Here is a 22,731-nt window from a genome sequence, read left to right as displayed (position 1 = left end):
GAACTCTTGGAACTTTGACCCTACAAAGGAGTGGGGAAAAAACTTTAAGGAAAACTGAAGCCTTGAAAGTGAAGTAAAAAGATGTGCTGATTCAGGGCCTGTCTGTCCTCAGATGCACGTTCTGTGCCCTTCCCCTATTTGCCTCTGTGTTGCAGAAGGGCTAACCCCAAAGGGTGTTTCCCAAGTTCTCAGGATGGCTGTGATCTAGGTTTGGCTGAATGTCAGGCACTGGGAGGAGATGAGAGGGCACGAGGAGAGGAAAATCAATGTACATTTCCCCCCTTCCCTTGCCACAAATGACTTCTCTGACAGTAGCTGTTTCTCTTCCATGGCCGCAGCTTCCAGGTTGGCCATACTGCCAGGCCCCTGGGCCCCAGTACCTCTGTCTCCTCCCTTTACTTCTCCAGCTAGGGGCCGTGCTTGTTAATTTCTGGATTACCTCACCAACCCCTGCTTAGCTTCTGAGTTCTTCCATTCTCTGTGTTATTGTTTCCTTGCCCTGAGTTGTCTGTTTGTAAAGACTTGAAGTCGTCTCTATTTTCCTGGTTAGCCCCTGATGGAAACAAATGGGTTTAGAGCACGGGCTGCAATGTGGTATTTCTTACACACTTGGCTTTGTAGTTTATATCCACTATGTTATTATCATCAAATCTGACTATCTTGTTCTCTCAAGCTGGCTGTTTGCTAAGTGGCACTGTTACATTCATATAGAAGCCTTCTCGGGCAACCATCATTTTCAAGTGATTTTTCTGGGAAGGGTGGCTTGAGGCAAAGATGGAAGTCACACAAGGGGTCTTTGAGATGGAGTGTTGGACTCCTCAGAATCAGGCCTTTCAGATCACAAGGTCTTTTCTACATTTGTCCCTATTGTTTATAAGCATGGCTTTTTTTTTTTTTTTTTTTATAGATTGACTAGATCTTCATAGAACACAAAAAAGATCTGGGAGGAGCTTCTGCATTCCCCACCTCCCCTCAGCCACAGCCCCTACTAAGCCACAACAGATCCGAATTAAGGCAGTACCCAGTCGGGGTACTGAGGGGCCACACATAAAGTTATTATCAGTCATTAACTGCCTCATGAACTGGCTTAATAGGTAGGCCTTCTATGTGATACTCAAAAACTGACTGAAATTTTGATGCAGTGAGGAGTTAAAGGTAGGATGGAAGCACCACCCAGAGAGTAAGGCAATTTGGAGACAAAGCCCTTTCAAGATGGCTAGCCTGGAGCCTAATAAAGCTAAGGGCAAACCAGCACTTTATTGCTTTTGGCCAAAGAACATTGCCAAACTTTCAGAGCAAAGGGCAAGTACAAGTCATTCTTCTGAAAGGTTATAAGATTTCAGACAGGACAGAATAAAAGGAAGTTTCCTAATATAAAATATACAATATTTTGGAAGTGGTTTTATGAGAATGATTATCAGAACAAAGCACCACTGTGTCAACAATCTGAAATAACTTCCAATTCACTGTTGTGTCAAACAAATTATAATCTGAAATAATTGATGCAAAAAAAAAATCCATTCATTTACTTATTCAATACATAGTATATTGTGCCCGGTTCTACATTTGAGAAGTTACATACATATCTATGTTGGAAATAAAGTAATTTATGTTTTCTAAAATCGTTCTTTAGAGAATATTTTTCGAAGTGTCCTCCTCCTCCCTCTTCTCCCTCTATCCTCCCAAACTTACTTCAGGGCACATAGAGGTGGTATAAAATGTCTTCTAGCGGAGAAGCCGGGAGGCATCACTCTGTTGAAATACGGGTGTTCAGATTTACTTGCCTTTATATTATCAGAGGCATATGTAGATTTTGAAATAAGTTTGAATCAATATTTATCTAAATTTGTATTAATTTACACCAAGTTTATGCCTTTTATGTTCAGATAAAGTATTTTGTTAAAAAAAAAAAGAAGAAACAACAGTAACAACAAACTCTCTTGGATTGAGACTGGAACATAAATTAGCAACATTTATAAACCATTTTGTGGTTCCACTCTTTGGGTTCAGACTCAGCTCAGGCACTAACTAGGTGTGTGACCTCGAGGAAGTTAAATTTTCCAAATCTTTAAAATGTGGATAATTGGTCACATCCTTACAGAAGTGAGAGGTGTAAATTTGGAAATGCATGTGAAAAGGCTTGGCACATGGTGAGAGCTAAGCAAATGTCATATTCTTATGGCCGAGTTTATTAAGTTGTTTGGCAGAGGAGATGCACATGAATTGAGAATAGAAAAGTCTGATCAAGGAAAGAATTTCTTACAGGAATGGAAAAGATCAAGTCGGAGGATTCAAAAACAGCGAATCCAATCAGAATCTAAATCTGAATGCACCTCACCCCTCAATTTTCAAGATTGACCCTATAATTTGTAATTTCATGGGCTTCCGGTCTTCTCTACTTCGTCTCAGTGCAGAGTCCTTTAAGTAGAGACTCACAAGTGATAAACATCACACCACAGCCCCTAACCCCGAGGAAACCTGAGCGTAGCCGGGCCTGCGAGTCGGAGCTCCCGAGACAGTGTGCCGGCTGGGACTGGGAGGAGGCGTTACGACTCCTCCTCTCCTCCCCAGGCCGCAACTCCCCCGCCCCCGCCAACTACTTCAGGCCTCTTAAAGCCTTTCTCTCGCCCGCCCGCCCTTGCTCGGGGTGTCGGAGCTGGGCGCAGCAGGCGGGCCCAGCGCTGACGGGCGGCGCCTCCGCAGCTAGAGGGAGGAGGGCGGGAAGGCGGGCGGGGGAGGAGGAGGAGGAGGCGGGGCCTACGCCGGGCGGTAGCTGGCGCCGAGCGCGGTGGGAGAGGAGAGGGTACCCGGCTGGCTCGCCTGGCGGCCTCTGCCCGGATCTCGGCGCCGCAGCCCTGCGCCTCTCCCGCCCTTGTCTCCGGCTCCGCGGCCCAGTTACAGCGGAGGTGGCGGAGCCGTGGGCCATCGGTAGGTTGCACGGGGACGGCGGTTCCGCCTGCAACCTTTTGTGCTGCAGAAAAAGGTGGTGGTGGTGGTGATGGGCGGGTGGGTTGGGGGGTGCCCCAGTCACCGAGCCCCGGTGCCAGCCCCAGTCGCGGCACCGCCCCTTCCTCCCTGCCTCGTGTCGGGGCCGGGCGCGCGGTGTCCGCGCGGTGCTGGGGAACCCTGGGCGGGCGGGCCTCCGGGATGGGCGGCGGGTCGGCCCCCAGGGGCCCCGGGCCTCGGCGGGCTGGTCCTTGGGCGCCCGGGCAGGAGGCTGGGGTCTGGTGAACTGGGTGGGGCCCTTGCGGGGTGCGGGGAGCCCGCGGCTGCTTGGCACAGGGGTGGGGCCGGAGACGCCGTGAGTGTGCAGCGCGTGTGAGTGTGCGGGGGCGTGCGCCCCCGTGTGCGCGCGGCGTGCGCTCGCCGGGGAGGTGCGGGGACTCGGCGAGCCGGAGCGCCTCTCCCGCGGTGCGGCGGTGCGGAAGTCGGGGCGCGTTGGCGCGCACGCTAGTTCCTCCGCCGGCGTGCCCGCACCGCGGGGCAGCGGCGTCTGGGCCCCATTGAGAAGTAGCTCTTTCCCGGGCTGGCGGCGGCTTTGGCCGCGCGCCCCGGCCGCGCGCTGGGTGCGACTGCCCCGGCCAGATAGCGCCTGAGGGCGAGCCCTGACGGCCTTATCTCGTCGGCCCTCCTCGCCCGAGCTGCAGTCCGGGGGGTGAGGCCGCCCTCGAGCCCGCAGCCCGCGCCCGCTGCGCTTCTGCTGGTGCGGCGGGGGCGGACGGACCGGCAGTGCCCGGGGGCGCGCGTGTAGATTGGGGTCGGGTGCTGGCCAGAAGCGAAAGCGGCAGATTTGTCGTTGGGCATCTCCGCCCTCTCCCCACCTGTCGCGGGTGGACTTTGGGGCGGGTGGTAAGCAGAGGAAAGGGGTTTCCAGGCGGGCGGCAGCCAGACGTTGAGCAGGCGGCCCCATTGTGAAGCTGCCAAACTCTCTCTAGTGGTGGAATCTGCAAATCTGCCAGCGAGGCGATGGGAACATGAAGGGAATGATGGCCCCGTCCTTTTCCCCTTGCAAATGTTCCACATCCTTAGGGTCTTCCTGCTTCTCCGCCCACATCAGTTTGTACCCGGGTGGGTTAGTGGTCTGTGTCGAGCCAAGATGCTGAGAGGGTATGCGTATGGTTGTAGTGCACAGGTAAAACTGGGGCTGGGAACTTTCTAATCACTTGAGCAAGAATGGAGGCAGTAGCATTTTATTGCATGCTCACTACTCCTAGCCGAGAGAGCAATTCTTGCACAACATTTCTGACGTTAGTAGAACTCTTTATTTTACATTGTTTTTCTCAGATGAGCCACCCTACAATTTAGAGTTGTTAGTTGTTAGAGGAAGTTACACACTAAGGGAGATAGAAGTGATCTCTTCCGAAAGTTTATTTTTTCAATGATTTCAAAATACAGTATTGGTTATTACTGCAGAAGCGTTTGGTACTTTATTAATTCAAGACCAAGATTTATGCTTACACAATTATGTTTAATGAATGTTTCACAGATTTCAGTGTTTCTGTGATGTAGCTATGTATGCATTATAAACTTAATAAAATGACCAGGATGAAATATTAGGATTGATGAGCCCGTAGACCTTTTGATTTGATAGGAACGGTGTATACAATATGCTTCTGTCAACATTTTAGTAAATTGCAAGTGAGACTGTTTGATAGTGACTATTCTAGGACATAAGATTATATACGGTATTTATTGACCTTGCATAATAGCGAATTTGTTTACTTTGTATAATTTTGTATCCTTTGGAGAGCTCTTGTACACCCTTAAAAGTATTTAGTGTGATAGGAGTAACAAAACTTTACATACAGAGTTGAAATTTGCTTTGCTGTTGCTGATTTATTTATATCCTCTGGGGGAAAAAAATCAGCTCTTTTCCTCCAGAGAGAACTCTCGATTCATCACCAGCCTATCAAAATAAGTTCCTGGATTTAAGCTTTCATGTGGAAGGTTAGCTAATTCCACCGTATGCACCTGTCCCATTTCGGTTATGCTTTCCTAAGAGGCAAATTTCTTGTAAAGACTGCTTGTAGATCTGCAGTTCCAGTTACTGTCAGTCATATTTGTAGTGAAAGCAATTTTTTTTTCTAAAAGTAGAAGAGTGACTTTACATAATAGTGAGACAACGTTGGTAATCTAGCTTTAATTTCTACTAACAGAAATAGAGGGAAAATGCATGCTGCACTTTCAGGGGGTTGCTATTAAAAGAACTGATACTAGGAAGAGAAACACATTTTTTTGTCTTACTGAACTGATTATGGGTTGTCTTACCCCCTTGGTGAGGTTTGTAAGATCAAGGATGGTTTCAGAAATGTCACACACAAACTCTTCTTAAAAATTATTGATGATTTAGTTTTTATGAGTTACAAATGGAAAAGTGAGATTGGAGTAATCCCTACGAGGAGCACGTAGGGTAGGTACAGCTAAGCATTTTGTTCTTATTGTGTGTGTTGTACTAGCAGTTAAACCATTTTATTTCTGCTCTGTGTTCTGTTACTTGAGAGATGTTTTGGTCCTTATCTTTTTTGTTTTTAGAGTAATCTTTGAGACTAGTGGTTGCAAAATATTTTCATTAATCTGAATGCAACTTTTAAAAATCTGCTTTTTAAAATTATTGATCTCTCCTCAAATAGCTACTCTGAGAAATACTGCCTGTTTCCTTTTTTTTTCTTTGTGTTTTGGGATCTAGAATTAGAACCCATAACTTCCACCATTTTTCTTTGCCTAAAATTTATCTTGTTTTCCATAATATACTCTTTAATGATTAGTGGGCTTTATTTACCAAAATTCACAAGGGCTATTTGCTGGCCTTCATATTTATAACCATATGATTTGGAAGTGATAGATTTTAATTTTTTTCTTTAAAAAAAACAAAACAAAACTCTTTTAAAGTAGGCTTCACGGTGGAGCCCAACACAGGGCTTGAACCCACAACCATGAGATCAGTACCTCAGCCGAAATTAAGAGACAGACCCTTGATTGACTGAGCCATCCAGGCGCCCCTGATTTTTTTATTTTTAATTTTTTTTCTTCCAAATTTTTATTTAAATTCTAGTTAGTTAACATATAGTGTAATATTGGTTTCAGGAGTAGAATTTAGTAATTAATCACTTACATATAACACCCAGTGCTCATCATAACCAGTGTCTTCCTCTATACCCATCACCCATCTAGCCCATCCCCCACCCCCTCCCTCTGTCAACCCTAGTTTGTTCTCTGTCCGTTAATTTTTTTTCTTATTGCTATTTTGTTAGTAGATCTGTGCTGAAGTCTGATACTTATGGCTTTTTTATACATAGGGATTTTGTGTGGGCCTGAACATTTCGTGTGGAGCTTTCTGTATTTGGGGGAAAAAAACACTCCCTTCTCTGGGTTCCCAGTACCATTCAGGTTTACTGTTCTATGCATTAGATTTCCATGTCTGTCTGTCTTTCCTTCTCGCCTGGTCTCCGGCTTCACTTTTTGTATTTGCCCCAGTGCCTGTACAATGCTGGGATATAATAAGACTCAAGAAATATTGTTGAAGGACAGAAGGAGTAAATGAATAATTGAGTGGCTGAGTGGATACAACCAAAGAAATACTCCTCAGATCTGTATGGGAAGCCACCGTGCAAGCAGAAGGGTCATTTTTCCTTCCTCCCCTCCCCACCCCCAGTCTTTTAATTCATTGCCTTTTCATTGTTAAATATTACTTTTGAGTAGGATAACAATGTAATTTCCAAACCGGGACACTTTGGAGAGATAAAGGGGGTGCTATAAATAATTATGCCGCATTACTGGCTGAACTGAGACATGTGGCCACCCTACTTTTGCAGGACATTCTTCTTTATTTACCTGTTTTGATATCTGTCACCCTGCCTGAGATATTTGACACGCTTCCCGGTTAATGTTTGCAAACTTTCCTATTTGCAGTAGCTTCATTTGCAGTCAAACGTTGGGTGTCTTTTGCTTAGTCACTCATGGCTCCCCTATCCCGAGGCCTGCGGGAAGACCTTGGCCATGCTGACTTTTCCCTATTTTCATTGCTTCCAGGATAATGTCACGGGGTTTTCTGTTCGTTTCAGCTGTTTGTAGCTGGAAGCATTATGTATTCTAGCCTCTGCTCTTTTTACCTCAGTCTGTTTTTCTACACCGTATTTAGTCCATCTTGTAAGCATTTCACATGAGTTCTTTTCCTTCTTGCTGACCGTCTTTGAGAGGAGATCCGTTGATACCTTGCCAAGCCTTCATGGTAAAAACATTGGCCAGAATCAGCTGCAAGTGTTAGAGATTTATAGATTTTTAAAATATTCTAAAAATGCTATTTCTAAACATTTTTAAAAAAAGATTTTACTTATTTATTTGACAGAGAGAGACACAGCGAGAGAGGGAACACAAGCAGGGGGAGTGGGAGAGGGAGAAGCAGGCTTCCCGCTGAGCAGGGAGCCCGAGATGCAGGGCTTGATCCGAGGACCCTGGGATCATGACCTGAGCCAAAGGCAGACGCTTAATGACTGAGCCACCCAGGTGCCCCTAAAAATGCTATTTCAATCTAAAACTTTATTCTAGATTTGAAAGCAGGGGAACCTTAAAGTGATTGTCTACTCTTGCCCTGGAGCCGAAGTGGAAATTTAGGAAATGCTCGGTACTTTCATAGTAAACAAAATATATTAACTCATCATCCCTATTCTCCCAGTGTCTGTGGGCTTTGGAGTCAGACTTGTAGGGGTTCAGATTCTTGTTCTGACTCTCAAATAGTTATTACTTGATCGAATACTTTAAAATGGGGGTAATATTTTCCCCATGGAGTAGCTATAAAATGTTTGTAGCTTTTGGCATAGAGAAGGTGTTCAAAAATATTGGTTTCTTTTTATTAAAAATCCAGTTCTTTGGGAACTTTCATATTAAAATCTTAATTGTTTCTAGCAGGACATGGGGTAAAGCCCATACTGTAATTTTTCTTCTTCTTCTTCTCTCTCTTTTTTTTTTTTAAGCAAGATTCCTTTATAGGCAATCTCTTCAAGAAGATATATTCTTATACTACTCTCTGGTCTCGTTCTTTTAATTCTTCCTTTTTTTCAACATCTTTATCCTCTTCCTCTTAGCCTCTGTGCACAGATAGCAGGTGGTGACACATACAACAGTAAGCAGAGTCAGAAATGACTAAAAACTGAGACAGGGAATGGGGCTGCTGCACCTTGGTTTCGCCTGGGTGGCTCCCTTGGACTCTATGTTTGTGTTCTATTTTTGGCTTGGCACTGCTGTAATAGGGATAATCAGTTACTACACTTTGTTTACTATGAAATTACCGACCATTTCCTAGACTTCCACATCAGCTCCTGGGCAAGAGCTGGATAATTACTTTAAAGCTCTCTGTTTTCAAATCCAGAATGAAGTTTGGGGTTGATTTTTCTTTTGCTCTTGAAAAAAATGTTGGAAAATCTATTTTTTCAATGCATTCAAAAGTTTGAAAAGAAGCTTATATCACCAAATACGTAATACACATTACATGATAGCTTGAATGAGATTTTACAGTGTTTTCTAAAACTAGTTTTATTTAGAATTAAAACACATCCAGATTTTTCTAACGTTCCTGCTCCTGGGTTTTCTGTCTAAATTTCTAAAAGTCTAAATGAAATTTATCTCACTCCATGATAGAGGTAGCCCTGAAAAATGAAGTGGAAATATCTCTCTCTATTTGGCATCCAGCCATATAACCAGTTAGTTATTGGTTGACAACGTTTTTGTCCTCCCTTATAATTTATGATTTTCAAGTGTCTTATATGCTTCTAGGAGAAAGGGTCCATGGTGTAGACTGGCTTCGTACAGGACTCTGGTATGCGCTTTAACATCCTCGCGTTTTCAAGTTGGAAATAACACTAGAACTAGTAGCTAAAACCACCTCCTTCTAATCATTTCACAAGTGAGGCAATAAAGCTTTAAAATAAAGTGCCTCCCCACACATTTGAAATAGAATTCCATTTACAGAAATTAATTTACATTTTTCAGGAACATGGTTATTGTGTAAAAAGCTGTCCATCCGGGCTTATGACTGAACAGAGGCCACATGTATACAAAGCAAAGCCAGCGGGCTTCGGAGTCAGACAAACTGGGGTTCAGGTTCCCGCCTGACCCTCAAATAGCATTGCTTGATGGAATACTTTACAAGGGAGGTGATACCTCCTCGTGGAGTAGTGGTTAAGATGAAGCGATAGAAATGGCGCGTAGCTTTGGCGTACAGAAGGTGCTCAGAAATATGAGTTTCTTCTTAAATTTCCCTTCCCCATTAAAAATCCATTTACTTGAATAAGAAATCAACTTAAACTTTATAACAATAGTATTGGGGACATTTTGAGGGGTGGTTATAGTAAATAAAAAACGTATTGTCGGGCAAGAGTTTTTGCTGCGTTACAGTTCCCTCTGTGTAAAAACCAGAGGCCTCCCTGGTGGAGGAGAACCGAGTCTTCCTTCTGTAGTGTCTTGGTTCCCCGGTCTGGACCCAGTGTGTGGCAGAAGCAGCGGAAGGGAGCATCGCGTGTCTGTTTCCTAAATCTGTGGAAGTTCCAAAGGCTGATACCCATGGGAGCTTCTCAGGATGACAGGCCGGTGTTGGTGCAGTCACTTCTTCTGGGTTCTGAAGTTCAAGAGGCAGATCCCTTTAACTCAGTAACTATCCATTTCCTTTGGATGGAATTCTTCAGCAGTGGTAAGGAAAGTAATAAAGTGAGAGTCCTTGCCTTCTCCCTTGCTGTTTGCACTGGCCGTGAGGGCGTGTTTTCTCTGTAGCCGCTCTTGGGGGCCCTGTGCACCTGTGCTGGTGAGATGAATCCACTCAGCTCACTTGAGGCTCCCTGGCCCCCGGTTCAGCACAGCCACAGAAACGCAACCACCAAAGAAATCTTTACAGGTGGATGGGACTTTGGGGAGTTTCCTTGACCTCAAGAAATTAACCTAATTAACAAGGAAGGTAGGAGATAAAGATAGATTCTCACACATTACCTCCCCAGGTAAGGGGAAGGCCTAGAGGAGATGCTCGAAACCTTAAGCAATGTGATAATTCTAAAGAAGTGTTGTTCTCTTAAAAAAAAGACAACGTTTTCCAAGGCCTTTCCAGTCATATGCTGCAGAGCAGTCTTATGAAGGATTTTTATTGTTGCTATTTTATGGCTAAGATGAATAGACACCAAAAATTAATTGCACAATAATAACATCACACATCTCTAAAGGGCTTCACAACGCACAGAACACGTTCCCCTGCCTCATCTCATTTGATCCACATAACAACTGTATGAGGGAGGAAGAACGATATGGTCCTCATTTTAAATATTGCTCTTTATGCAAGGTCAGGAGTCAGAGTTCTTAGCAAGGCCATAGCTAGGACCTGTTCTTTTGATCCTGGTCTCATCATTATTTTCTTCATAGAATATTGTGAATCTCTTGAGTACATGAAGAAGACTAGGTTGGTGGAACCAACATTTAAACCCCCAAATTTGTGTGTCTCTATTTAGTCCAGTTAGCTGCTCTTAGTCTCGAGGTAGAATTTCAGCAGCAGAATACAGAGGAACAAACATGACAAAATGTTTGAAGTTTAATTTAGCTGAACAAAGTCAAATTGCTTTAATTAATTGACTTAATATTATATCCTCTATAACCTGTACCTGATGTTAGTACCTCCTGCTAATTTCATCCTGTGTTGCAGTTAGAATTGTTATAATTGCCTTATAAGTTGTGTTACTTGTTAAATTAAAGGTTTATTTTTATATTCCATGTTTAGTATCTGGTGTAGAGCAGAAAAAATATTATGCCTGTGTTCCCTTGGGACTCATTGGACATTGTACAGTGACGTCTTCTGGGATTTAGTCTGGTGAGTTATATTTTGCTTTTTCTCTCTGTTAACCCGTTGTGTGAACTTAATATCATCATGTGTTTTAAGGACTACATAAACAGATGAATGTGAAATGTCGAGATATTATTGCAAACATGTATATTCCAGTAATGAAATTTTTAATGATGGGAACTGAAATTATTGTTGCAGATTGCTAACATTATTATCTTGAAGTGTTTGCCTTACTGATTGAGTGGGGTTTTTCCTTATTCCTGTGAGATAAAGGAGGTTTTAAGGAATAATATTTCAGGATAGAGTAGTTAGGAGGTAGTTGCTCTAATTTCAGGGAAATTTTAGTAAAACATTAATCCCTAGAGATTGGCAAAATAATTTGCACAAAGTTCTAGTTGTATGTTATCATCCATAAAGAATGGCCAACAGGTGACTGAAAGGAGCATCAGTTTCACTTGGTTATATAGCAGTTCACTTTTATTACCCCGTGAATTTAAACTTGTTAAAATGATGCAGTGCTGTTGTCTTTTCCTTGTCTTTTTTCAGTGTGTCATCTGTTGTATCTATGCTAACACAGTTATTCATGTGACTCCATGTGTTTGAAGGTGAAAAAAATTTCATAATTATCTTTGTAGCTTTTTAGCATTTGAAAAAGTACATTAGTGTGACTTCTTGCTTTGGTATCTCATTCTACTTGAGCAGTGTCTTTGTAAGTCCTTGCTTTGAATTTGGGTGGTCAGAATCCTTGGGGGGAAAATCCTTGGGAAAAAAAATTCCGGAAAAACCTCTGGTTTCATAATAAGTGATCTCCAAATTAGCAGTCAGCAGCAGAATAATTCAAACGAATGATGGGGAAAACCAGGTACTTTTGTTTCATTAGGTAGATACAGCGTACCAGATTTATGACAATGCATTTTAAAACATTGAGAAAATGGAAACATTACTAAGTTTTCAGTTTTGAGGAAAAAAGCAAGACGTTTGAAAGCTCTAAGTACAAAATACTTTTAGAGGATATTGAGTAAGAAATAATATGGCTGAGTCAGTAACTCATCTAATTTAAATAAAGCACAAAACTAGGAGCAGTGAGTGGAAGTTACAGGAATGTGTGTGCACGTCTGTGTGTATCTTTCTCTTCAGATGCATATGTGTATATGTGGGTGTGTATACATAATTATGTATGTAATACAGGGACAGTCTATATATGTAAATACAGGGACAGTCTAGCACAGCTACAAAGGTGAAATGAACCAACTCGAGAGGTAGTGAGTTACCTGTCATTGGAGGTGTTCAAACATAGACTGAACAACCATTAGGATTCCTTCTGATTCTGAGATTAGATAATTTGAAGAATTTTAAAATTAGGAGGATGGTCAAAAACTTGGAAGTATGTGACAGGCTTCTTTTATTTTAATTTTATTTTTTTTTATTTTTAAAGTCAGACTTCAAATTGAAGTATAATTTGTATATAGTAAAAATCACCCTTTTGTATAGTTTGATGAGTTTTGACAAATGTATTCAGCTGTGGAATGCCCATTACAGTCAATATATAGACCATTTTAGTCACCCCCCAAGATTCCCTGTGCCCCTTTGTAGTTTTGTCCCCTCTTCCCAACCCTGACCTTTGCAGTCCTTGATTGATTACTGTCCCATTAGTTTTCCAGAATGTCCTATAAATAGAATCACACATATGTAGCATTTTCTATCTGCTGCTTTCTTTCTTGTAATCCTGGTTTGCTCCTTTCTGTTGCTGGATGGTATTCCATTGTATGGATAGAGCACGGTTTCTTTCTCCCATTTCCCTGTTGATGGACATTTGGATTGTTTCCAGGTTTTGGTGATTATGAATAAAACTGTTAAAAACATTCATGTTCAGGTCTTTGTGTGAACATACATTTTCATTTTTCCTAGGTAAATACCTTCCAGTAGGGTAGGTGGGTTGTTTAATAAACATTTATTTAACTGTGTAAGTAATTGTCAAACTGTTTTCCAAAGGGCTTTACCTGGCACAGGCTTCAAAGAAGCTAAAGTAACTGTAGCAAAGTGTGTGCAGAGGAAGGGGCCTGATTCTCATTCAGCACAGATTTATTTTTATTTTATATCTAGTTTTAACAAGTCTGATTAGCACATACTTTTAAAGCCCACAATGGATTAGAAACAGTAAGTTAGAAGGTGTTAGGGATAGGTTGTTAGCAATTTGAAGCAGCCAAAAATGTATCCACTAATGGGACAGTAATCACTGATCTAAAACAAAACAAAACAAAAAGCAGGGACTTAGAGGAGTGAAATTCTTTTATCTGATAAGTTCTGTCTGACAAGTTCCCAGACATGTCTGCAGAGTAGAATCTCCTGGAGATCTTTTGAAAATTTCAGAGCCTAGGCTGTGCCCCAGATGACTTAAACCACAGACCTGGGTAGAGCACAGGCCTCCATAGGTTTTGAAGCTCCTTGGATGCTGCTCGCCGGTATACAAGTTGAGGAGCCGTGTGCCCCAAGCACAGCATGATGAGGTTGCAGGCGTCCGGAAACCCGGCACTGCCTGCCCCGCCCTGGGCAAGCCCCTGCCTTCATGGCTTCAGTGCCCTCTTCTTCATAATCAGAAGCTCTGCAGAGGTGAAATCCAAGATGATGCTGGCATTGAAACTTGGTGGTTCTAGATATTACTAGACTGACAGTAGTCAAGCTTGGGAGACTCCATTTGCCAAGAGCCGGCTTTATTCCAAATGGATCATTTCTTGAAAAGGATTTTGTTCACATGGTGACATTTTTGTTCTGTATATTTAGACAGTTATATATGTTTTCTCTTAAATGGAATTGCTGTGTGTTACTAAAAACGGTACAAGCATATGGAACAATTTTTTTGATTACTGATGGTGACTTTTTTTTCGATAAGCCTGATTAAAAAAAATATTCCCAGAATGCAGTCCTTCTTAAAAAGAATTCTTTGTAAGGCAGTTGTGAAACTTCTCAGCTATTTTCAGAGCTGGTCTGAGGAGCTGAGGCACCTCGGTCATATCTTTTAAATGCCCCTTGTGCCAAATACTTGGGAGGTTTGACCTCTTGGGGAGTGTTCAGAACTGAGCAGATTTTACCCAGGTGACGGTCTTTTGAGCACGCTCATCTCGGTGTACCAGGGTCCCCTACACGTGTGTTGTAGTTTGGACCTGTTGGCCTTAGTTCCAGCCAGAATTCATAATTGCATGCCGTACCCCATGTTTGCATGCCGTACCCCATTTTAAAATACACGCTGTGTACGTTTTTCTAGCAGATACTGAGGTGTTACCTTGTCTGTAGTCTTCTTGAGTTTTGAATCCCCCCATATTTCAAAGAAATACGGTGGCCCCTATGAACACTGTCGGGTCTTTCATGTTTTGTAAGTTTATGTCAGTACCTTTGTTACAGATTAGATTGTGAAGGAATTTGATAGTGAAGACCCTTAGGTGCCATTACAAAGAATTATATATGTTCCTGGAACTTGTTTAGGAAACTCGGTTTTAAAAGTATTAGTCAACTACAAGTTGACTTTTCTATTCTCTTTTGTATTTTTTGTTCTAGACTCTTCTATCGACAGAAATGTTGCTGCTTCTGTTATTATAATAACAATACTTCTTCTGTTTTCTGTTTCCGGTTTTTATTTTTGCTTTAAACTACATATGAAAAGCATGAATGGAACCAATAAGGATGTCGTTGCTCTGTGATTTCTAGCGTTTAGCAGTGCAGAAGTTAGCATCGTGCCTAGTTTCCCGGTTCATGTTTATTCTTATTGATGCGGTGGGAGTGGGTGCCTGTTACACATACCTGCGGTATTTGTAAGAGTTCTTTGTAATCTTTTATCTTGGCAGTAGGCATTTATGAGGCACGGTTTATTTTAGGATAGGAAACAAAATGCTTTGTCACGAATGGTTTGTTAAGAATAATAAACCTATAGGGCGCCTGGGTGGCTCAGTCGTTAAGCGTCTGCCTTCGACTCAGGTCATGATCCCAGGGTCCTGGGATCAAGCCCCGCATCAGGGCTCCCTGCTCAGCGGGAAGCCTGCTTCTCCCTCTCCCACTCCCCCTGCTTGTGTTCCCTCTCTCCCTCTCTTTCTGTCAAATAAATAAATAAAATCTTAAAAAAAAAAAAATAATAAACCTATAAGCAGATTTTTCATGGTAAAATATAAAGAATATTCTGCCAGGCACAGGCCATCGCCAGTTGTAGTCATGGTAGCCATGTTTCCTGGTCAGTGCTTTTATTTATTTATTATTTATTTATTTTTTTAGAGAGAGAGCGAGTGAGTGGGGCTGGGGGGCTGTTGAGGGCAGAGGGGGAGAGAATCTTAAAGCAGATGCCACGCCCAGCATGGAGCCCGACACGGGGCTCGGTCCCACAATCCTGAGATCATGACCTTAGCCAAAATCAAGAGTCACTTAACTGACTGAGCCACCCATGCGTCCCTGATCTAGAGCTTTTAGTAAGAAATTTTGGTGTGTGAGATACTGTACCTCCATCTCTAGCGTCACTATTTTCTTTTTTGCTAGAATTGCAGAATTAGAAAGTAGCTTGACTTCTTCAGATATGTTCCTATACTACTTCTGCTCATTTAAGAGGTCGCCTGAGGAAGTTGATCCTGTCACTGCTCCCAGAGTTTTGCTCCAGTATTAAATCCAGTCAGGAAATTCTCAGGAATTTAATAGCAGAAGAAGTTTGCTTTTGGTCACATTGAAGAGTGGAGGGCATACTGCTTAGTCAGCATTCCACCTAGCTAAAAACAAAATATTTGCCAGTCTGTGTTCTCTTTTCTGAAAGGCGGCCACCACCTAGCTTTCTCAGTGGTGCACACTACTAGGCACTCTTTAGAAGGGCAATATATAAGTAAAAAGTTTTTAAAAAATCTAAGCAGTTTGTAAGAGTCAGGTTGTTGCACCCTTGACGTTCCTACACGAATATCAAGATCTGAAGATGTTCTCATACATTCGACACTGAAGAAACCAATTGAAACCACCTCACAGAGCTGTTAGTTTTGAGACTGTCTTACTGTTTGGAGCAGAAGTAGTGATGTTTTTGTAGCTAAAACGTGCAAGCAGTTTTCCAGAATTTACAGTTGTTTATCAGAAGTGCAGTAGGTTGCAGCTACATATGTAATATTTAAGACAAGCGTTTTTATGTTCCAGTACCGTGAGACTGTAACTCAGAAATTGGACGTAGAGTGTTGACCTTAGTTCCTAGGCCACATACTTGCTAGAGTGTATTGGAAGTGCTTGTTTCTTTAACTTGCTGGTTAAGTGGTGTCTTCGAACAGGGGGTGTGTTGTTTACCTCAGCAAAATATGGTAGGTTTCTTAACACCAGGCTGCTCGGTTGGAATTTCCAGAGCTCTTAGACCACATTGGTTTCTTTTGTTTGACAGTCAAGGTGAAATCATTGTCTGTCAGGTAGATGCCTGAAGATCCTGTTAGGTAGTTTTGGCCAACCCACGTGCTGGTTTTTATGGTGTTATGGCTGCTGGAAACTGAAGCCATGGTGGTTACTCATCTCTTAGTATTGTTCTCGTAGCTGTTCCGTGTCCCATCCAGTTGTGACGTTTATAGATCACTGCACTCACTGTCTTCAGTTTTCTCATTTTCTAGGTGCTTATTTTCTAGATAATAGATACCTTCTGCCTTTTTCTCTCAAACCTTTGCATCCTGACATCCTTTATCCTCCGCCTCTAGAGCTTCTGAGAATTCCTGATGGTCTGCCTGGATGCAGCAGAACGGGCTTAGGATACGAGCAAACTGTTGAGGGTCCTGTTGACCACAGAAGCCTATGCCTGCTCTTCTTTATTGTGATTTTGTACGCTCTTCCCTTGCTGAGCAATTTTTATCCCTCGGAGGCACAGAAGATGACTTTCAGCCTAGCCTCTGTTTGAATTATTACCCAAATCCGAATGGGTGGAGTGTGGATGCATGGATTTGGGCAAGTTTATAATGCACCAAATGAGAACACAGGAAGGTGGCTGGTGGTGGTCTGTGGACTGTCACGGATTCCCAGATTGGGAAGAGACCTAGACCAGCGTGTCACCTAATGTGGACTGAGTGCTTGAGTGTCATCACCTGGGTCATTCTTGTGTGGGGTACCCATCTGTGTGTGTGCTCTGTTTCCTCCACAGCCCTGGTTATTCGAGCCTCACTGATCCCCCTCTCCTTGTCTTTCAGAATGGACTATCAGACACACACTTGCTGCCCGTAGCTGCCTGTCAGGTTAGGTAGGTTGGAGGCCTTGGATCCGTCCTCTTGTGCTCCTTCTGGGGATCTAGAATTAGTGAGAAAGGAAGTATTAGATTAGTGTGTCATTTGGGTTAGAGGAAACATTTGTTTATCAGCATAAGATTTGACGAAGCTCGGGCCCTCTAAAGTTTATTAGATAAGAAATCTTCAGGTTTCCGTACGCTTATCAGAGTAGCTGATAGTCCCCCACTATTCCTGTCCTCTTAACAGAGAAATAAATCACACAATCAAATATAAATTTCTTTTTATGTTAATAATATAGAATAAAGTCAATTACCTTAAATCTGGAAGGGTTGAGGGGCTACAGTATTTTGATTAAATTAAATTTGGAACTACATAGACTGAGATTTAGAGCAAGAAATAAGTAAAGCTCTGTGGATCCCTTTGGCATTTGCTCTATCTCAGGACTCAATGTTAGTTTTCAGTTGTGCTCTAGATGTGAACTGTAGTGAGGACAAGGTGGTATCTGGGGACTTCTTCATAGTCTTGGTTTATTTCCTAATGAAGGAAAGTATAGCATGCAAGTGAGGGAAATAAGGTTCTTTTTTTTTTTTTTTTAAGCTTTAGAATTGCTTGGATTTTAAATGAATACCCAAACTTTGGGAAATGCTTCAACCAGGAAAAGGTTATTTGTTTTACAAAAGGATTTATAAGAATCATTTAATATAAGTCTTTTCTAATAAATTTTTCATCTTAAAATTAGTTACTATTTGACATCATTTTGGTTAGCTACCTGAGGTACTTAAAATTGTGTTTTCTACTCCTCACTAATGATCAAGTAGAAATAGTTTCTCTGAAATGACACTGTCACTCACTTTCCCTTAGTATTTTTTTATTTTCCAAAATTTGACTTATCTGCAGCTTCCTAGGAACCTGGCCATTTTTGGTGGTACTTCTTGTCAGTGGGGTTTTCCAAACTATGTAATGTCATCATCGTGATGAATGATATCAGCATTCATTGAGAATTGTTCTGCCATTTATTAAACTATTCAGAAGTGCAGTGTCTTAGGTATTGCAAAATAAAATAACTTGGAAATCAATGGCATATTTTCTGATTAAATAGTCAAAGTGCATCTAATATTTTATACGTGTTCAATATTAAAAATGACCTGATTTATTGGATTTAGGGTTTATTTTTAAACTACGAAATGGTTTGCTGTAAATAATTCACTGGAGACATGGGAGGAAGAACATTTGCAACATTTGGGGAACTTTCCCTTAAGACTGACTCCTCCGTACCTTAAAAACATTTTTTTAGGCCTGTATTGGAACCTTTGAAGAAATTGATCCATTTTCATCTTTCATTATATACCCCTTAAATGCAATTGAAAAAAAAAAATGTAGGTGTGAAGAGCTGAGCGCTTATTTTAAATTAAATGATGGAAAATGTAAAGATGTAAATTTTTTTTTTTTTTTTTTTTTTAAAGATTTTATTTATTTATTTGACAGAGAAAGACACAGCGAGAGAGGGAACACAAGCAGGGGTAGTGGGGGAGGGAGAAGCAGGCTTCCCGCGGAGCAGGGAGCCCGATGCGGGGCTCGATCCCAGGACCCTGGGATCATGACCTGAGCCGAAGGCAGACGCTTAACGACTGAGCCACCCAGGCGCCCCGAAGATGTAAATTTTCAAGCTGGGTGTCTCTGGTGGATTCTTGTGGCACCATGTAGGATATTTTTATTTGCCTCATGTTGAGATCTGTATTTGATTTGCTTACTACCACATCAAGGAATAAAGTTCGTGTGATGGAACAGAGTGCCTCATTTAGAGAAGTACTGTTTTCTGTTTCCCTCTCCATCTGAACCTTTTAGTCGTTCTCCAGACTTTAATTTAACCTGCCTTCGAGTTCATGAAGGTAGAGAAGTCGTAGTCATTTTAATGCCTGCTCTGGAATGCTCTGTAGACACAGATAAACGTCTGGCCGGTGGACAGTGGCTGTTTCTCAGGCCGGTGTTATTTCATGCTCCCTGAGCCGTCTCAACTGCTGCAGCTTGGCCCACAGTTCTGTGCACGATGCTGTTACAATCTGAGTCTGTTTACTTTCAGGAGTGTGCCGCCTGGTGCCTAAAATGGAAGTCGATGTTAACGGAGAGTCCAGAAGTACCCTGGCCACGCTGCCCTTGCCTGTGGCCGAGGCGAGCTCCCCGGGCAAGGCAGAAGCAGAGAAGCCCCGCTGCTCCAGCACGCCGTGCTCGCCCATGCGCCGGACTGTGTCGGGCTACCAGATTCTCCACATGGACTCTAACTATTTGGTTGGCTTCACAACTGGTGAGGAACTCCTGAAGTTAGCCCAGAAGTGCACGGGAGGTGAAGAGAGTAAGGGAGAAGCTGTGCCTTCCTTGCGCTCCAAGCAGCTGGATGCAGGACTTGCGCGTTCCTCCCGTTTGTATAAAACCAGAAGTCGGTACTACCAGCCATACGAGATCCCGGCTGTCAATGGCAGGAGGCGAAGGCGGATGCCCAGCTCAGGAGACAAGTGCACTAAATCTTTACCCTACGAACCTTACAAGGCCCTCCATGGGCCTCTGCCTCTTTGTCTTCTTAAAGGTAAGAGGGCTCACTCCAAATCTCTGGACTACCTCAATCTAGATAAAATGAACATCAAGGAGCCAGCTGACACAGAAGTGCTCCAGTACCAGCTTCAACACCTCACCCTCAGAGGGGACCGTGTGTTTGCCAGGAATAATACATGAGTGACGTGCAGAGAGTGTAAACCAGTTTAGGTCAGCCTCCGCTTGGCTGGAAAAACCCACTGTCGTTCTCTGTACAGGACTCTTCACGTTATAGATGGTTATATCAGCTAAGTGTTCCTGGAACATAAAAATTGTTTGGATCAAATTTGAATACAGGAATGAAATCACAGGTACTTGGGGGGAAATCATTCTAGAGCACGCAACTGCAAAGAAAACAGAATGTTGGCCATTAGTTTGTATAGCTTTTTAGCTAGGAAGAAAAGGCTTTGGTACAGTAATGCCATCTTTATGATTCTGACACTCAAATTGGGAATGTTATCTGCTTGGTTGTTGCTGACTTGGTATGATTCATTAGAAATTTATATCTTTAAGTACTCAAGTACTTCTTTAATCTCTGTATTTTACTATAAAATGTATGTAAAATGATTTGTTTTATGAAATTTGGAACTTGAACAATGCTGAATTGGACCACTTTTTATTTTTAAATATTGAGTTTAAATATTTTATAACTGGTTTTGCACTGAAAAAATTAACATTTCAGATTGACAAGAGAATAATCTTTCTTCACTTGCCTCAATAATACTATTGAGCAATGGATTTTTTTATTTCCGCATGGAAAGTTATTGATCTCTATGGCTGTAAAATATTTCTTTATAGCATTATTAAAGTGTGTCTTAATACAATTAAATTTGGGATACAAAGTATTTATTTTACAATGGGTGGGGGGAAGCTTTTCCAGAAAGTTTCCAATATGAAGTTTTCATAAGTTAAAAAAAGTTTCCTTAGTGCTTACTTTCTAAGTTAAAAATTCATCTGGAACTTTAAAATGGAAAGGATTCTTTTAATTGTGGATGATAGGCATAATACTGTTTGCATCTGAATGTTCTGTAAGTGAATGAAACTTTAATAGAAGGACTCATGATTTCTACTATTGAATGCTTAAACTAAGTATGAAGTGATACCATTCAGCATGGCCTCAGGTCATTCCAGTTTTAGTTCTGTGCAACTCAAGCGCTCGTTGAAATTCCAGTTTCTAGGATTAGTGTAGGAGCCTAAAGTGCTTCTATGGTTTTAATGGGTTAATCCTGGATTACTTAACAATTTATGTCAATTGCACTGGTTTAATTTGTTGCTAAAGGAGTAACGCCCTGGCTTTAGTAACAAATACAGCTCAACTATTCTTGAATATATTTTGAGAAAAATGTATGTACCTTAACCTTTTGTAAAAGTTTCTGTTTCTTTTTTTTCTTTTTTGACTCTTGAAGGTGCAATTTATTACTGAATTGGCATCTCTGGCAGCATAGAACTGCTGATTTTAAATTTTAGTTTGGGGGCTGTGAGTTTCTTAGGTGTTTGCAGTCTTGCTTATAAAATAAGAACACCTTTTATTAATGAGTGGGTCATTCCTGGTGCAGGTAGGACTTTCCTTTAGCCAGAATGAATGGCAAACTCTGTTTAGAGCAGAATAAGTATTAAGAAAACCCTAGGAACTCTTAATCAACATTTATTATACTTTCACTGAGGCAAACCATGTGAAAGCACCTTGGGGAAGTTGACCCATATCTTACTGAGTTGATCAGATTTCTTGGGTGGGCTGGAAATTTTCAGCTGTTGTATATTTTAAAGTAAATTGCACCTTTGTAACATATTGTATTGACGAATGATCACTAAGATTAACTCTATCTATACAGTCATTAGTTTGACAAGAAATAGAATCCTGTCAGATGCCAAAGAGTTGGGATTTTTACATTTAATGATTAAACACCGTTATTTATTGATGATTTACCCTGTGGAACTGTATTATTTCTAACTATGAAATAAAAGGGTGATGTAAACACACATTGTTGTGTGGTGCTTTAAACAAGGTCCATCATCGACGGGCTAGTTACTGTTCAGGAATTCCGCCTAAGGATTGATTTTTAGGCTTCATTTTTGTAAAAAAAAAAAAATTACTTTTGGTGCTCATTCACATTTCACGGTAAAGGATATATTCATGGCAATGATATGTATTCAGTCCATGAGGAAACACGGCTGTGTACCTGTGAGATCTGTCCCCTGCCCATGCACCTAAGTAATTTGTTGAGCTAAATAAAAATATGTAGCTCTTTTGTTTTGTTTTTACTTACAGACAAGTGAGCCTCAGTGGCAAAAATGAAGGGGTTGGAAGTTTGGGATACGGCATGTGGGCAATGATCTGGTTAGTAGAGAGAAATAATTTTAAGTTTAGTTTCCTAGAAAGTTTTGAAACTCTGGGTCCGTAGTTGACGAAATGTGTTTGGAGAGCTCCTTCTTTCAACCTTGCTTTCTCTGCACTCCATGATCTTGTTGTGCTCCTATAGTGGGTAGGATCCCATCAAAAAAAAAAGGTTAGCCCGGATCTCTTTTCGCTGGGGAGAAAAAAATCCCATTTTCTTCAGACTTTTGACATGGTTTCTACTTTTGAACTCTCCCGCCCGCCATTTTTATTCAATTTAATATTTCATACTGAACAGGGCACACTTGCCCAGAAGACACTTGATGCTATCCTACAGGGCCTGCCTTTCAGTAAATGGCAGCACCACATCACTTTATATATTTTTTTCTTTTTTTGCAAAAATACCGTGCTTTAGAGGCTCCGTTGATGTATAAAGTGGCAATAGGATTTCACTCTTGGTGCCAGTCTGAGGTGAGCTGCGTTTGTCTCCGACTTCTCCTTGGCTGTGTTTGCACCTTTGGTCCCAGGGCTTCTGGAGTTAGCAGTCAGGGAGGAAAAGACTGGGGGGAGATGGACTGAAATGTAAACCGGTTCAGAACCCTGAGACCTTCCAGACTCTGGCTCAGCGAGGCTCCTATTCCAGGCTCTATTGTTCCTTATGTCATATAATGCCCATGTGTGTGTGCCTTTTTCCTTCCCTGAGGTAATTATTTAAATGATTTCAATATTTGGGATTTGGGAAGCTTTTATAAGATTGTGAGTTAACTTAAGGCAAACTGGCCTTTCAC

At 41.8% G+C, this 22,731-nt stretch overlaps 1 protein-coding gene across 4 annotated transcripts; it reads left to right on the top strand.

Moving 5' to 3' along the window:
* The first annotated feature begins 2,477 nt into the window (after nucleotides 1-2,477).
* Nucleotides 2,478-21,588, top strand: MACIR (macrophage immunometabolism regulator). Of its 4 annotated transcripts, none has more exons than XM_032403895.1 (3): nucleotides 2,479-2,928; nucleotides 10,751-10,840; nucleotides 19,103-21,588. In XM_032403895.1, exon 3 carries the CDS (start codon nucleotides 19,126-19,128, stop codon nucleotides 19,747-19,749), a length of 624 nt encoding a protein of 207 aa, XP_032259786.1. In that variant the 5' UTR covers nucleotides 2,479-2,928; nucleotides 10,751-10,840; nucleotides 19,103-19,125; the 3' UTR covers nucleotides 19,750-21,588. The 4 variants fall into 4 exon arrangements, with proteins under 4 accessions (XP_032259789.1, XP_032259786.1, XP_032259787.1 ...); XM_032403896.1 differs by lacking the exon at nucleotides 2,479-2,928 and adding an exon at nucleotides 3,782-5,410; XM_032403897.1 differs by lacking the exon at nucleotides 2,479-2,928 and adding an exon at nucleotides 7,480-9,682.
* Nucleotides 21,589-22,731: the final 1,143 nt, after the last annotated feature.

The sequence above is a fragment of the Phoca vitulina genome, unplaced genomic scaffold (genome assembly GCF_004348235.1).
Source record: "Phoca vitulina isolate PV1807 unplaced genomic scaffold, GSC_HSeal_1.0 scaffold6, whole genome shotgun sequence".
Lineage (NCBI taxonomy): Eukaryota > Metazoa > Chordata > Mammalia > Carnivora > Phocidae > Phoca > Phoca vitulina.
The sequence above is the reverse complement of the archived record's forward strand: the minus strand, read 5'-3'. Positions and strand labels throughout refer to the sequence as shown.